At 46.2% G+C, this 16673-nt stretch overlaps 1 protein-coding gene across 1 annotated transcript in view; it reads left to right on the top strand.

The window, feature by feature from the left end:
• The window catches only part of DAPK1 (death associated protein kinase 1), a 470647-nt gene that overhangs the window by 89402 nt on the left and 364572 nt on the right, over window positions 1–16673 (top strand). The window contains 1 exon segment of the mRNA XM_029919672.1: window positions 7909–8130. Coding sequence (XP_029775532.1) covers window positions 7909–8130 — 222 coding nt within the window.

Raw genomic sequence — 16673 nt, 5'->3', positions numbered from 1 at the left:
GTCCTTTTTCTTGGCCCTTCCTGTATTATGGTGTTATGCACTTGTCTCCCCCATTAGTCTGTAGCCCCTTTGGGGTCCTTTCCCCTGTCATAAATGTTGACTCATCCCTGAAAAATCATTTCTGTCATCTCATCTCTTATTTAAGACCTGTGATTCCAGTGTTTGGGCAGGATTCAAGCCACTACCACTCTCTCAGTACATCTTTTCAAGAAAATAAACAAACCAGCACTAAAATTGTGCCTGGGCTGATGTATGAATTCAAAAGTAGAAAATATTTTGCCTTAATTAGCTTTATTGCAGGGCACCTGGGTGGCTCGGTTGGTTAAGTGTCGAACTTCGGCTCAGGTCATGATCTCACAGTTGGTGGGTTTGAGCCCTGCATCAGGCCCTGTGCTGACAGCTTGGAGACTGGAGCCGGTTGAAGATTCTTTCTCTCTCTCTCACTCTCTCTCTGCCCCTCCCCTACTCACGCTCTGTCTCTCTGAAAAATAAATAAACATTAAAAAATTAAGGAAGAAGAAACCTTATTGCAAAGGCTTGGGAGGAGGGAGAGACAGAGCTTATCATCTGTTTGATTGAAACCAAATCTATTTTCAGCATTAATAGAGGGAATTCATAACAATAGTTACGATAAATAATGTTTTACCTTATATGTATACCTGGAAGAGACATGTTTAAAATCAGAGAAAAATCTGTATGCAGTTTTAGCCACTTTTTTCCAACAATTTATCTTTGAGAGAGAGAGGGAGGGAGGGAGAGAGAGAGAATCTCAAGAGGTTGGCGCAGAGCCTGATGTAGGACTCGATCCCACAAACTGTGAGGTCATGACCTGAGCCAAAATCAAGAGTCAGATGCTCACCTGACTGAGTCACCCAGCTGCCCCTGTGTTAGCCACTTTTTTTTTTTTTTTAAAAAGTCTGCGCCCACTTTCCTGGGTGGATACTTGTTCTAATGTGGTCTCTAGATCAAGGTCAGCAAGGAAAATGTTATCCTGAGCTAGGTGCCAGCCCAGAGGTAGAGAACACACTGTCACATTTGGCCAGATTGCTCTTTCTCCATTCTGAATGCAACACCTCTGTCATTGTACATTCATGTCATCTTTCCCCAAGTGAACAAAACTCCCACAAACAAATGAATTTGAAAATAAAACCCGACTGGATTAAACAAAGTTCAACAGCTTTATTTTTCATGCACTATGAAATATCATGGACCTATCAAAACCCGCAGCCTCACCAATGTGTGCCTGCCATCCTTGTGCGCTGACCTTGAGAATCTTCTGTGGTTCTTGCTGATTGTTAGTATAGTTTCAGAAGCACACACACAAACATGAGTTGCTTTTTACTGCAGAGAACTTCAGAGCACGTTAAAACAATGGTTTTAATTAGTTAAAACACTTAATGAGTTTCCAGTGGGGAGGAGAAGGCTACACCGCCCAAACGAATTTAACCACAATCCTCTTCTCTGGTGCCTCCCCTTCCCAGAGCTCTTTCCTAGAATGATTTCTAGACCTGTCTGTAACTTCACAGGGGGGTGGCTTGTATTTTCAAACGAAACGGACACAAGCTTGTCCACAAGCTTGGCAACAACAATGTTCAGTGGGTAGTGTTGGAGACAAATACTCTTGGGATTCACTTCTCAAGTGTGGCACTTACTTGCTTGAAAGACTTGAGGCGACTAGAAGAAAATCTCTCTGAGGCTTAGTTCTTTCCTTGATGGAAAAGTTGATAGTGATATGAATCTCATAGAGTGTGATAATGAGTAAGGTAATTATGTGTAAAGCTCCTTGCATAGAATTCTGGTTAAGGTTCATGGAGTGACTACAAGGTGATTTGATTAGATATACACTGAGTCAAAGACATTGGACGTTGGCAGGTTGTTCTTTATGAAGTTTTGCTACTTTTATCCAAAGTTTTCTGTTTACTAGAATTTGTGATTATTTTTGAACCAAGAAAATTTTTTTTAGTATCAAACCCTTTAAAGTGGGGATGTGCCTCATTGGCTTTGTATATATCTTGCCATTAGTAGTTAATAAATGTTTATTACATTTAATTGAAAATTTTATGTCAAAATGAACTTGTGTGCCTATACCTAGTCCAACAAATTGTTCTGTTAGTTATTAGGTAACAGAATGTTAGTACATTTTTAAATTATCTATTATGTGTTTATTTATTTTGAGAGACACAGAGTATGCACAGGGGGTGGGGGGAGAGGGGCAGAGAGAGAGGAGAAAGAGAGAATGTTAAGCAGGCTTCACGCTTAATGCAGAGCCTGACACCCGGCACTAGGCTCTATCTCACAACCCTGGGATTATGACTTGAGTCAAAATCAAGAGTTGGACGCTCAACTGACTGAGTCACCCAGGTTCCCCAATACATTTTTTAAAAGCAACATACAATCGATTCTCATTATTTGTGGTGTGGTTATTTTCTAGGACTTTACCATAATCACTGAATTAGCGAATACTGAACCATTCGTTCTAGAGAAAATACAGGGTTAAGTTTCTGTGAGCCTCTGGTCATAACATTTCTGTTGTCAGATCAGTGCGTAACCTTGTATTATGTGTTTCTGTTTAAAGGGACTTCTGTAATATGTATTGATGATTCTTTAACGTTGGACTCACGGCCAACAGCGCTCACACTCCTGCCCAGACAAAGCTTATCCATCTAGCACGTGTGTAAGGCCGTCATAGCCTCTGTGCCTGTAAACACTGGCTTCACACCTTGGGGCCGATTTTAAATAGTGAAATCACCAGTAAGCAGAAATGCAAAGACACGGCACTAAACACACAGTTAAAAGGACATGTGTTTACGGTACGGAAGCTGACATGGAAGGCGGAGGCTTGATCTGCCTCAGCTGGGAACGTGCACGTCGGACACCTCAAACCCACAAATGGCCATGAACCCACTGCTGGGCGTTGATTATGAAGTTGCACGTACATTTTAGCGAGTAGGTGAATTTGCAAATACGGATTCCGCAAAAAGAGAGGACCAACTCGTATTCTGTTTTGTCAGTTTAAATGTGCAGGTACACAGTGGTTTTCTACCACCTACTGACCATCGCTGCAGCCGGCCGTGGGGCTGTCAGTGCCTGAGGAGCCTGCCCGGTCTGTAACAGGAGGGAAGCTGGAGCTCAGGCGATCGGTCCCCCAGCCCCACGTGTGGCGCAGGTGGCCTTGCTCCTCAGTGTGCATTTACTTTCCTCCCTGTCCAGAGCTCACCCTGGCAGCTATATCAGGTCGTTTCTCTGGGATCCCATGATTTAGATGCCCTGGCCCAAAAAAGCCCAAACAAATAGTTTTTTCAGTTGTTATTATTGGGGGAGGCAGATTGGACAAGAGGAACTACCCTCCCAGAGTGGGTGTGGCAGCTGGTGGCTGAGGCCAGCTGCCCAGGAAGGACAGCGTGTGAACAGCAGTTAACTACCAGTCCAGTTCGAATTAGGCCTCACAAAGCAAATTACAGTCTTTAGAAAGGAATTTCTTCTCCAAGGAGTCTGACTTCAATTTGCTGCCTGCCTGAGGAGAGTCTGCTGTGAAAACTCCAGGCATGAGTTACCGAGGGCACATGAAGTCAGCTGTGACTCAGTTTCCCCCGCTGCTGTGGGTAGCAGCCCCCCTTCTGCATGGAGCAGGAATGTTGTGTTTGGAGGTTGAAGCCAGAGCCAGATTTTGCAGTAGTTTTACACACTTAAACACAGTACAGCCCTGCTGTGGTTTTCTTTTTCTTTTGAGGGCTTCCCCCCTCCCCCGGAAGTTTTGAGAGGTGATACTATGAAGGCAGCACTGCGGCATTCCAGGCTTCTAAGCACAAACTCTAAGCTCATGACAGTAACTCCAGTTCCTGAAGGTTAATAATAGCAAACGTTATTGAAGACTTAATACTGTCAGGTGCTCTTCTTAAATTTTTTTTAATGTTTGTTTATTTTTAAGAGAGAGAGAGAGAGAGAGAGGAGAGTGAGCGAGCATGAGTGGGGGAGGGGCAGAGAGAGAGGGAGATTACAGAATCTGAAGCAGGCTCCAGCTCTGAGCTGTCAGCCCAGAGCCCGACGCAGGGCTCGAATTTATGAACCGTGAGATCATGACCTGAGTTGAAGTCGGACGCTTAACTGACTGAGCCAGCCAGGCGCCCCTGCCACTGTTCTAACCACTTTCCATGATTTATCAGCTCATTTAATCCTTCCTTTCACCCCAATGACCCTCCCAGGTAGGCACTATTATTCTACCCACTTCACAGATAACCACACCGAAGCAGAGAGTGTTAAGTAGGGAGTAAGCCCACAGTTAACCCAGCTAGTAGGTGGAGAACCAGCTCAGACAGGGAGCCTGTGCTCCCAGCCCCACACAATTCTGCTGAATTACAGGGAAGAATCTTCACTTAACGCCTCTGGTTTTTAGGATTCTAGACTGAGAGGTCAAGAGCAGCATATAAGCATCGTGGGTGAGCTCCTGGAGGAGCTCTGCATCACGTGCTTCGGGGGACAAGAGGTCTGCCCAACCAGACTCTGCCCTCACGGAATTGCACTCTGGGGAGGGGTGGAAATGGGCAAGAAACAGGTAGAAAGCATCAGAGGTGCGGGGAGAGCACCGGTTGGAGCACGGTGGTAGGGGGAGATGTTCAGTAATTGGAGATAAATAACAAAAGTGTCTTCAGAGAGGTAGCATTGAGATGGGTCTAGAAGAGTGGTCCTCAGAATTAGTTCACGCCCTTTCAACCACCTGCAGCCAGAGTCAGCCGGGACACTGACTTATATGATTGAAATCATGTCTTCTCCTAGGTGGGGGTCCTTTCCCACCCTCTGGCCTTTATCCCTGCCTGCTTTCCCCTCAGGTGACCCAGAAGTATGAGTGAGGGATCGAGTGTCTGGTGAGGGAGTGGCTTCCATATATGTCACTGTGGATGTGGGCAGCACGGCCAGCTTAGGCCTGTGCACACACTCCTGGCCTTGGCACTCCAGGTGCTGAGCATCTCCCCTTGGCCGGGTCGCTAGCATGGGTGGGCCTTGATGCTTTCGCTTTCCCTTAGTTAAAAGGGGGAAAGGTCACCATGGAACATTTGGCAGTAAAAACACATTTTGGGATAGTCTTTGAATTTAGGCTTGCATTTAAGTTCTTTGTGGCTTGCCTGGCTTTTTGGTTTTGTTTTTTAAAGCACCGTGATTCAGACCACTGAGTCTGCTTTGAATCTTGACCGCCCCTGAGAAAAGTCACAGTGACCGAGGGAGAAGCACACCCAGGCCCAGCCCTTGAAAGCATGAGCTGCGTCTGGGTTGGGCCAGGGCACTGCTCCACCCTGCATCCGGGGTCCTCTTGGAGGGCACTCGGCTGGGAGAGGGGGGAATATTAGAACCACTTCACTGGACTTTGCAAAGCAGTACCTTACTTTGTTTTATAGTCAGGCTGTTGTGTTTGTTTGTTTGTTTTCCCCCATAAGCACCATCTCTGCTGCTCACCTCTACCCTCCAAGAGAGAGAAAATGCAATTCTTTACTCCTCAGAAAAACCAGAAAATGTTGTAATAAAGTCATAACAGATCCCATGGCTCTTTAGGGTCGTGAGTTTACAGGCAGTTGGTGCTAGCATTGTGGTGTGATTTATTCTTCAGCCTCTCTGCAATTCTGCTGCAAGGGAAAAGAGAGTATTAATAACCTGTCATGCAAAAATTTGGCAGTGCTATAAAAATAATCCTTTACTATGTGTTTTTCTTCACTGACCTCTGCTGCTAAAGTAAATGAGTACTGTAAAGTCTCCATTCTTTAACATTGAAATGTTACTGTTAATTTGATTTTTCTCTCCCTCTTTTGTCTTCATGCGAGAATAAAGCTAGTTAAAAATAATTGTGGCAATTCTCTACATATCAGTTCACCTGCACCTGCTAAGAAACATACAGATCCTGTGATGGGAAGAAGTGAGGGTGCCAGCCTTTTAAGTTTTTCTTCTTTTTTAATGTTTATTTTTGAGGAGAGAGAGAGAGAGAGAGAGAGAGAGAGAGAGAGAGAGAGAGAGAGAGAGTGTGTGTGTGTGTGTGTGAGAGAGAGTGAGGAGCAAGCAGGGGATGGGCAGAGAGAGAGGGAGACACAGAATCCAAAAGCAGGCTCCAGGCTCTGAGCTGTTGGCAAAGAGCCTGACATGGGGCTTAAACTCACAAACTGTGAGATCATGACCTCAGTCAAAGTCGGACACTTAACCGACTATGCCACTCCGGTGCCGCTGTTATTGTACTCTTTTATATATCAGTAGGAGGCTCTGGCCACATGCTGTGGCATAGGATGTATTGATAGGATTCTTTCCTCTGCAAGAAATTGAAAACCCAGATCAAACTGGCCTTAGCAATAAAGAGAATTTATTGGCTTCTGTTGCTGAACTATCCAAAGGCAGATGGCTTTTCAGGCTAGGATTGATCCAGCCATTTCACAGTATTACCACAAACCTGGTTTCTTTCCTTCTACTGGTTCTGCCTCTGCAGTGGTTGGCTTTAAACCAAGAGTGGACCTCCTCCTAGTCCCAAGACAGCTTGAAGTGGTGTTTGTGGGTCATATAGTGAAGTGTTAACACTCAGAAGAGAGTCTTGGAAAAGGTCTTTTTTCTGCATCCTCTAAAAGGTCTTACTTAGGTCATGTGCCTGTCAGTGGAGCCAGGAAAATATAGTACACTGACTGGCTAAACCTGGGTCACACTATGCATATCTATATATGGGGGTAGAGTCAGCTTCCCCCAAAGTGGGGGGTCCCTGGTTACAGATATTTGTGGGAAAGGAGACACGGGTGTGATGCTGGAGAAGCCACTGACAAATGTCAAGTACATAACTTCTCAATCCCTGGAATGTGAACAAAATACATACCTTTTGTTGTTCTGGATGTTTCAACTGATAAATACTGGCCCTGGAATTATGTCATTGAAAGCAGGGCCCTATGTATTTTTCTTTTGGTTCCTCCATCTCGATCCCTTGTTTTCCTACACATTCAGGAGAAGGCGTGTCAGCAGGAAGTCAGATTGGGGAGCTCTTTTCTGCTATCCCAGAATCTGAAATGGGACCGAGGGAGGAAACACAGAAATGGAGGGATTCTTAACCCATTCAATAAAATATAATTCAAGAAAAGAATCTGTATTGTTTGCAACATTATTCATAAAGAAACACGTTTAAAAAATTTTTAAATGTTTGTTTTTGAGAGAGAGAGAGAGAGAGAGAGAGGGGGGGGGGGGAGGGGCAGAGAGTGAGGGAGAATCCGAAACAGGCTCCAGGCTCTGAGCTGTCAGCACAGAGCCCGAAGTAGGGCTCAAACTCATGAACCATGAGATCATGACCTGAGCCAAAGTTGGACGTCCAACTGACTTGAGTACCCAGGTGCCCCGTAAAGAAACAGGTTTAATGAAACTGAAATGTCCTAAGAAATATGCCTGCTTATTTGTTATTTCCCACACTGTGGACTTTCCTACTGGCAGTTCCACAGCCCCTCCTCCCCATGCCACATCCTTGCTCAAATCTGTTAGACCCTAAATTACCAACTATTGTTTTCACTTGCCCACTTCCATGCTGGTAACCCTAGGAATGTAACTGGATAAATCTGTTTCTTAAGATTCTGTTAAAACAACCCCCACCTGAAGAAGGCAAAGTCAACAGGTGAAAGTCATCTGGTCACTGCCCCGCGGTACCATCAAATTCTATAAGATGGTGCTTGGTTACTCTGACCTGTGTAAACCCTGAGCTTCTGCTAGGCGGGGCGCTCTTCTGAGGAATTACACCTACTCCAGAGGGGGCTGTTCAGCCAAACTAAAATAAACATAACCAACTCCATTTTTGTTCATGGATTCCATTCCTGGTGACTTGCATTGGGAAATAGGGTCCAACAAAATCCTCTGTTTTCAAGTGAGCAATGAAGAAATGACCTGCAACCTCTCCTCTTCTGTCTGCAGTGGGCAGTTTGCAGTCGTGAAGAAATGCCGGGAGAAAAGCACGGGTCTACAGTATGCCGCCAAGTTTATCAAGAAGAGGAGGACCAGATCCAGCCGGCGGGGCGTGAGCCGCGAGGACATCGAGCGGGAGGTCAGCATCCTGAAGGAGATCCGGCACCCCAACGTCATCACCCTCCACGAGGTTTACGAGAACAAGACGGACGTCATCCTGATTCTGGAACTGTGAGCGCCGCCGTCAGGGGGAGGCGTGGGGGGGCCATCGGGTGGGGTGAGGTCGGCCCAAGGCTTCCCTGCAGCTGGACTGCTCAGCCCTGAGCCTGGTCCGGAAGTAACTCTGCTTTGCCTGGTTGGAGAAGAGCAGGAGCCGCCTGCCCTGAGGCAGTTTCCTGGACTGATTCCCAGGCCACCTTCCATGAATGGGGTCCTGCCCACCTTGCAAGGACACCCTCAAATCTTGGGGCTCCTATTCTTTTGTCATGAGGCCATCTGTCTGCTCAGTTTTATGATACACTTTAAGCTTACGTTCTTTTCCTCCTCTTGCTGTTCCTCTGCCTTCCCTGTAGTTTTCTACTTCTTTTCCCCGTCCCCTGATTTTAACTCCCCCACCCCCATTTTCAGCCGTTGGAATTGTCAACACTAATTATATGAAAGTGTAAAAGTGAAACAGAATCACTAAGAGGTGATTATAGGACTTCTTTTGATTTATTTTTTAAAAACTATTATTTTTTAAAATATAATTTATAAAAGTTGTTTTTAAAGTGTTTTGCTTATTTTCTCAGGTAGGCTCTGCTTGTAGGATGTTGCTGTGGGAAATTGGTCGCAGTGTGGTGTTCTGCACTGTGTCTGCCTGTTCCCGGGCCCCTGCTTTCCTTGTCCCTCCTCTCCTTGTGAAGAGACAGGCTAGGGCAGTGGGAGGGAGGAAGCGCTCCAGGGAGCCTGGCTGGGAATGTGTCCTGTGTCTGGGCTGCTCCCGGAGATAAAGGCAGGAGCCGTGTGTGGAGCAGGAGCTAAGGTGACCGACAATCCTGGGTGGTTCTCAGTGATGACAGGCCCCACTCGTTTCCGGGGGCCGCCGGACTTCACATCTGTCCTAGAACTTACATCTGTCCTCGGCCAGCCAAACAGCTCCCCTTCTTTGCAGACCAGTTAGGGCCAGGAGGCGATTTTTGAGACCGGAAGGGACAGAGGGAAAGAGGTTGTTGGAGGGCCCAGCCTAGCCCTGAGGACATCACACTGCAGACCCCCTGGGCTTTGCCGTCAGAGGGGCTGGGGCTGCCTACAGATTCTCATCTGTCTCTGGTGTGGGAGCACTTTTTTAAGTAGGTCTTAGCAGCAACTTTCTGAACTAGAAATCGGGGGTTAATAATAGCTATCTCGGCAAGGTCTTGAGGAAATACGTGAATTAAGAATTTGACAGTACCTAATGCAGTATCTGATGCATGGATATGTTTCCTTTCTTCCTTTCAGCCAGAAAGTTCCCAGCCTCTGCTCCAGAGACATTTGGGGCTGGATAATTCTGTTTTAGGGGCTGTCCTGTGCATCCTAAGATATTTAGCCACATTTCTAGCCTCGACGCACTAGATGCCGGGACCCCCCTGCCTGCTGTCTGTGAACACTAACCCCCTGCAGACAATGCCACATGTTTCCTGGGGGCCGAAATACCCGCCTTCTCCCCAAGGAGAACCCCTGCTTTAAGGAAGAGCAGGGTCTTAAGAGCACAGGGGATTATGGGGCCTTGCTGGGGTGCGGCAGGGAGAAGCGAGGAGCCCGAGCATAATCCTTGCTGTAGCTTTATGCGGTGACTCGTATGAACCAGACAGAACTGAGATCAAAATCCAGGCCAATCCCTTGACCATCCGTAAGCCTGCATTTCCTCTTCCTAAGGCTGTTTAAAAAGATTGTGAATATGAAATTCCTTGGCAGGGGGGAGTTACAAATCACAGCTGTTTTGCTTTTTCAGAGAATTAGGAGGTTGTGCGCAGTGACTCAGGAATGTCTCATCTTTATGCACTGAAGTGTTGGGTGATGCTGAGCCCTCTGGCTCCCACCTGCCCGTGCGTGCTCTGGATTCAGCTTCTGTTGCTTGACCCCCATCCCATAGACATTAGGGATTTCCCATTAGGTCCATTTATCCTATGCATAAATTGGGTGATATCTAAGTTTTTTGTTTTGTTTTGCTTTTTACACCAGTTGATTTTTACAATTTTTAAAATCTCATACGGTAAGTTTGATGTCGGGGGAGGGTTGTGGAAGTTAACACACGTTTAGATTTGTGTAAACACCACCCAAATCAGGATTCGAAATAATCCCATTACCTCCGTTAGAGTTGCACACACCTCTGGCCCCCCTACCTCCTGGTCACTGCTGAGCTGTTCTGTCTTCTCAAACATGCCCTATAGAAATAGAATCAGAAAATACCCAGTCTTTTGAGACTGGCTTCTTTCACTCAGCACAGGTACTTTCCAGATTCCTACATGAATGCTTTGCTCCTTTTTTATTGCTGAGTGGTATTCTGCGTGGATGCCTGTCGTCCTCTTAGCTCCAGAAGAACATTGGGGTGTTGCTAGTATTTCAGGATTGTGAACAAAGCTGCTATAAACATTGACTTGCAGGCTTCTGTATGAACTTAAGTTTTCATTTCTTCTGGGTAAATCCCCATGAGTGGGATTGCTGCTTCACACATAACTGCATGTCTAACTTTATAAGAAAAGTACTGAGCTGCTTCCTGAAGTGGCTGCACCAGATAGCAGGCCCTTCAGCAAAGGTTGAGAGTTCCAGTTGCTCCACCCACACTGGCAAATGTCAGTGACTTTTATGTGTCAGTTGGGGTGTCAAGACATTCGATCCAATATTATTCTGGGGTGTTCCTGTGAGGGTGTTGCTGGATGAGCATTTGAATCAGTAGACTGAATAAAACAGATGCCTTCCCCCTGGGTGGGTGGGCCTCATCCAATCAGTTGAGGGCCTCAGAACAAAATGGAACCTTACCCCGAATAAGAGGGAATTCCTCTTACCTGATGGGCTTGGAGCCTAGGATGTTGGCTTTTTCCTGCCTTAGGACTGGATTGAACTGTTGGCTGTCCTGGGTCTCCAGCTGGGTCCAGTCACTCACCCTGCAGATCTGGAGATTTGTCAGTCTCCATGATTATGGGAGCCAGTTCCTTAGAATAAATCACTTCTCTTGCCATGTATGTATCTGTACCTCCTACTGGTTCTGTTTCTATGGAGAACCCTGACTGACACAGTCAGAGGGAAAGTGTAATCTTGGTTTAAATATCACAAGCCTGACCCATTTGTATATTTACTTTGCCATGAAGAAGTATTTTAATTTTCAATAGATTACTCAAAATATTAGGTCCACCTGGAAGACACAGTCATCTTTGTCTTTGAGGAAATTATCATTGTTCTAAATTCTAACAGCTTTAAGGGAAGATTAGCCATCAGTGACATATTTCATCTTCTCTTTTTTTTTTAAATTTTTAATGTTTGTTTATTTTTGAGACAGAGTGTGAACAAGGGAGAAAGAGAGGGAGACACAGAATCTGAAATAGGCTCCAGGCTCTGAGCTGTCAGCACAGAGCTCAGTATGGGGCTCGAACTCACGAACCGCCAAATCATGATCTGAGCTGGAGTCGGACACTTAACTGACTGAGCCACCCAGGCCCCCTCCTCTTTTCTTTCTTAAGAATGCTGAGGTATAGGGTGGCTCAGGAGAGAATCAACTTTGAGGATTTGTGAGAAAATAGCCCTATGAAATGATAGTAACTACTTGTCCAAATCCTCTGGTTCAGTAATCTTTCAGTGAATGTATTTATTTGATTTATTGCTTTGGGATGATCTCCCTGCTAGATACAGTGCTTCCTTCAGGCTTTCTATGAAGCTTGTTCGCTCCTTGAAAACGTGTCCCTACCCCACTTATATGTGTGAGTTGTCATTTGCACACTCTAGACCCGTCCATACAGCTGAGGGGAAGAGATTCCAAACCACCACTTTGTTCCCCTTTTAGCAAACTGCCTCCCATGACCTGGGTGAGGTACAGAAGTGGCATCTTTTCTGTCTTTTGTAAAGAAACTAGTTGGTGTCTGTGTCAAAGGCACAGTTGTTAAATCCTAGTCCAGGATCTGCCCTTCAAAAATTTTGTAAATTATGGGGTGCCTGGGTGGCTCAGTCGATTAAGTGTCTGACTCTTGGTTTCAGCTCAGGTCGTGATCCCAGGGTTGTGGGATTGAGCCCCACGTTGGGCGCCGTCCACATTGAGAGTGGAACCTGCTTGAGAGGTGCCTCTCTCTCTCTCTCTCTCTCTCTCTCTCCCTCTCTCCCTCTCTCCCTCCCCCCCCTCCGCACCCGTGCACCTCCCCCCTCTAAATTTATACACACACACACACACACACACACACACACACACACACACACAAGAATTCTGTAAGCCTTGAAAATAGCTTTAAAGAATGACTGCCTCAGTTTTACTGGGGAAGAATCATTTGTTTCATAGCTGATCTGTTCCACACAGCACGCACACAAAGGAGACGTGGTGATGTCTCATCCAGATTTCATGGCCTCCACGTCCCGCTGTCCCCTAATGAAGCCGTGCCAATACGAAGCTCTCTTCTTACTGTGCTGTGACTCAGCCTGCGCTGTCGCATGGGCAAGCCACCGTAAAACTTTGATCGTCAGTATTTGAGTCACTTCATAACCTGTTACCTGGTAGAAAGGGAAGCTGAGCTCTCAGAACTTAATGTCACTGCCCATCAGAGCCACCGGCTTCGGGAATTTCATTCCTAAACTTACTGCATAGAAACAGCAAAGTACTTCAGGCTGTGGATGATGATGCATTTTTCTAACGCTCCTCCATCCAGATAGGAGTTCAGGCCCAACCGCTGAGGTCAGAGAGGTGAGATACGTGAGCGAGTGTCGCCTGCATGAAACCTCAGGTTGGGCAGCATCCGGAATAGTGGGACTGTGGCTCGGCCAGAACCCCGACGCCCCGCCTCAACGGGCAGCCGCCACCAGTCAGCTGATTGTTGCCATGTGGAATTTTGGATCTTGTGTTGCCAAATCTTGCAAGCTTTCTTTTCAAGAAAAGTCGGTAACCTAGGCTTTTAATGTTGGCAGTTCATAGTCGTCAGAAACAAAAAATAAATAAATAAAACCTGTCTGAGGGCCGCATGTGAGGATTAGTTGATCACCCCTGTGGGAGAAGCAGTGTGTAATAGATAGTAGAGATAGCCCAGAAAGGGCACGATGCACACTTAGGTGGCATCAAATGTCACACTTAAAATCATTGAAAACTATTTGTTTTAAAATTTTTAAAAAATATTTACTTATTTTCAAGAGAGAGAGAGAGACAGAGCATAAGTGGGGGAGGGGCAGCAGGCAAGGGGCAAAGAAAGGGATATACAGAGTCTGAAGCAGGCCCCAGTCTCTGAGCTGTCAGCACAGAGCCCGATACAGGGCTTGAATTCATGAATCGTGAGATCATGACCTGAGCTGAAGTCAGACATGGAACCAACTGAGCCACCCAGGAACCCCAAAAATGAATTTTTTTAATGTGCAATATGGTTTAACACAGTGTGCATCACTCCTGGAATCTCCTGGAAGGCTTGTTAAGGTATACATTATTTGGCTTTACTTCTGGAGTTTCTGATTCAGTGGGTCTGGGACCCAAGAATTGTCATTTTAAACTAATTTCCAGGTGCTGCTGGTGCTGCTGGTTGGTGGTCATCTTTTGAGAAGCTGTTACAGGTTGAATTGTGAACCTCCCAATAAGATATGTTGAAATCCTAACTCCCAGTACCTTAAAATGTGACCTTCTTTGGAAATAGGTCTGTGCAGATGTATTTAGGTAAGATGAGGTCGTTTTGCAGGAAAGTGTGTCCTTAATCCATTTGACTGGTACTGTTATGAGAAGGAGGTTGTGTGAACATAGAAGCATGGGAAAAGGCCATGTGCAGATGGAGGATTGGAATGATGTGTCTGTAAGCCACAAGGAGAGAGGCATGGTCCAGCTTCTCCTCAGAGCCCTCTGGGGGAACTGAATCCACCGATACCTTGATTTCGGACATATGGCTGTCGAAACCTCTGCGAGGCAATAAGTATCTGTTGTTTTAAGCCACTTAATATGAATACTTTGTTAAGGCAGCCCTAGCAAACGAATACAGAAGTGCTAGTTGAACAGAAAATGGTAATTCCTAGACTGGGAGCCCACTCACATGCTCGTCTAAAGTTCTGTAATAGTCAAAACCCGAACACAACGCCTAATTATGGTGGCTCCATCAGGCATCTGAGCCACCGTGCAGTGCGTGAATCTTACTCTCTGCAGAAGGCTTGGCCAGAGGAGGTGGTAAGGGGCTAACTCAAGGCAGGGGCGGACATCACCCCATCCCCGGCTGCCCCAGGGTGGTCATTCTGGTAGCTTTGCATCACCTCTCTGAAACTTACCAGGAAAAGATTTATAAAGTAAAAATGCTGACGTTGCCATGTAAGTATTGGCATAGTGGTTGTAACAGAAATTGAACCCGTTTGGGTTTTCCAGTCTCCTTATTTGTTCTGTTTGGAACTTAAAGTTGAGTTTGAAATCAGAGTAGCTCTTTTTTTAGCTAGCTAGCATGCTCTCTCTCTCTCTCTTTCTCTCTCTTTGTGATAGGAAATTCAGTTAGTGCGGAATACTGTGGTTATAGCCATGTGCAGGGCATGGAATGAATAATGCATTCGGTTATTTTTTTTAACTTAGAAATGGCAATTTTATTTATTTTCTTATTGTGGTAAAAACCCCCGCATGAATGGGCCACCTTGACCATTTTTAGGTGTACAGTAATGTTAATTGTCTGCACATTGTTGTACCGTAGATCTCCAGAACTTTTTTTCTCTTGCTAAACTGAAACCTTATACTTTCAGAATAACAGCTCCCCTCATTAGCTTACTTTTTGACTTTGGCCAGGTTAATAATTGCTGGAATTCAGTATGCCCATTGCAAACAACCAGTGAGTTGTAGTCAAACATTTGTGCAATATTAGGTTACTTTAGGCAGGATCGTTGTCATGTTGGCTTCCTCTCTCTTTCATCGCCAAGCCGAGATGAAGTTTTCTCGTTGTACACCAGCACGGGTGTGCAGATGAGCTCATGCCACACTGACATCAGCTCAGGTCTAGAAAAATCGCAAGAGCTTTTCAAGAAAAAAAAAAAAAAAAAGCAATGGTTGGAGTGTGGTCCAACCTTTGCTACCTTAAAAGGGGCAAAGTTGTATCAGGCTGAATCCAGTTGTAGGGATTTAGGTGATGCTGGAGACCTGTCAGCTCCCAACCCCCGACTGCCCCCGGTGCCGCCCCCCCCCCCCCCCCCCCCCCCCCCCCGCCCCCAGCTTCGCTCCTCTCCTGGTCCTCACGAGACATAGAACCACACTCAGATTGCTTCAGCGCTATTTTCTTTCCCAGCAACATTTGTTCCTTCTTCTCTGAGCTCTTGCCAGCTCTTTTGACTTTTTGAACTTTTGGTTTTATTCAGAAAGGTAATTTCAAGATCTGTTCTGGTTTATACTTTTGGCACCTTCCTTCTCAGATATCTGCTATTAGGCAAGAGCGGAGAACTGAAGTGCATTTGGCAGCGACTTCCCCTTTCACAACAGAACTAAATCACGTAAAATCGGTTATTTTCCCGCCCAGGCGCTCTCTTGGGAAACAAAACTCTGTGTGTAATGTCTTCCCCCACACCCTCACTTCTTGCCAGTTCAGTTGACAGGCAGGGATACTCACCACTATACTAACGAGGACGGCTAGCCAGTTCAGTTGAAAAACGTTCCCTTACTGTTTATTCAGTGGGCATTTTCACTCACTTATGTGGATTATTGGGTTGCTGGACAGTCTTAGAAAACTTGGGAAGATGGAAATTATAAAAACAAACCAGGTGTGGCATCTGAGCTCATAGATCTGTCATTTTTATAAGATGTGCATTGTCTTAGTATCTGGCATGGTGTTCCCCGTGCTGTACATATGGGTTGTTGGTATTTGCAGTCTTTCTTACCTCCAGGAAAGATTGTCGTTGCTGTGGTCTGGTGAACGGGTAGCATTTGTTGTCTGCCAGCCAGCCTTTGGGACGTCCGTGGCTGCAGTGACAGGCTATTCTTGAGTCCCTCCCCAGGGACCACAGACTACTTTAGGATACTCTGGGGTAATCCAAATCCCTGGGAACTGTTCACACTTCCTCTTGGAAGCCAAGTCACAAAATCTCTTTATTCTTCCTGTCTTGGTCACCCACTCTCCTAACCAACACTACAGGAGGATGTAACAGGAGAATTCTGTGGGACTATGGCTTAACTGGCCCTTCAGACGTTCTGATTTCCTCTCTTATCCCCTTCCCTCTTCTTGCTGCCCCAGTTTCTATTCTGCTTGGCTTGGCCATCCCAGTCACAGGTCCCAGTCTCCCTGTCCTGCTTGGCTTCCCCTCTGCATCCAGAGCCCAGGTCCCTCCTAGGCCAAGGGCTGTCATTTTGGGGCTCCAGGCTCAGCCCAAACCTTCCACCTGGCTTTTCTCCATGCTGGTCCTGTGGCGCCCAAGTCTAGGTACAGTGCATTCAGGTTCTGGGAGAGTGGTTGATGGGATGGTGGTTCAGCTTGGAGCTGGGAGCCTGGGGGGGACTCACCCTCAAAAGAGAGAGCACCCAGACTCCAGGACATGGGTGGGATTCCCTTCTGAGGCCAGTGTCTAGGGCAGGTCAGTAGCAACCACTCTGGATCAACCATCCTTGAGCCCTTAGAGCCTCCTTTCTGCCT

Source organism: Suricata suricatta, chromosome 13 (assembly GCF_006229205.1).
Source record: "Suricata suricatta isolate VVHF042 chromosome 13, meerkat_22Aug2017_6uvM2_HiC, whole genome shotgun sequence".
Classification (NCBI taxonomy): domain Eukaryota; kingdom Metazoa; phylum Chordata; class Mammalia; order Carnivora; family Herpestidae; genus Suricata; species Suricata suricatta.
This window is presented reverse-complemented; position numbering and strand designations above follow the sequence as displayed.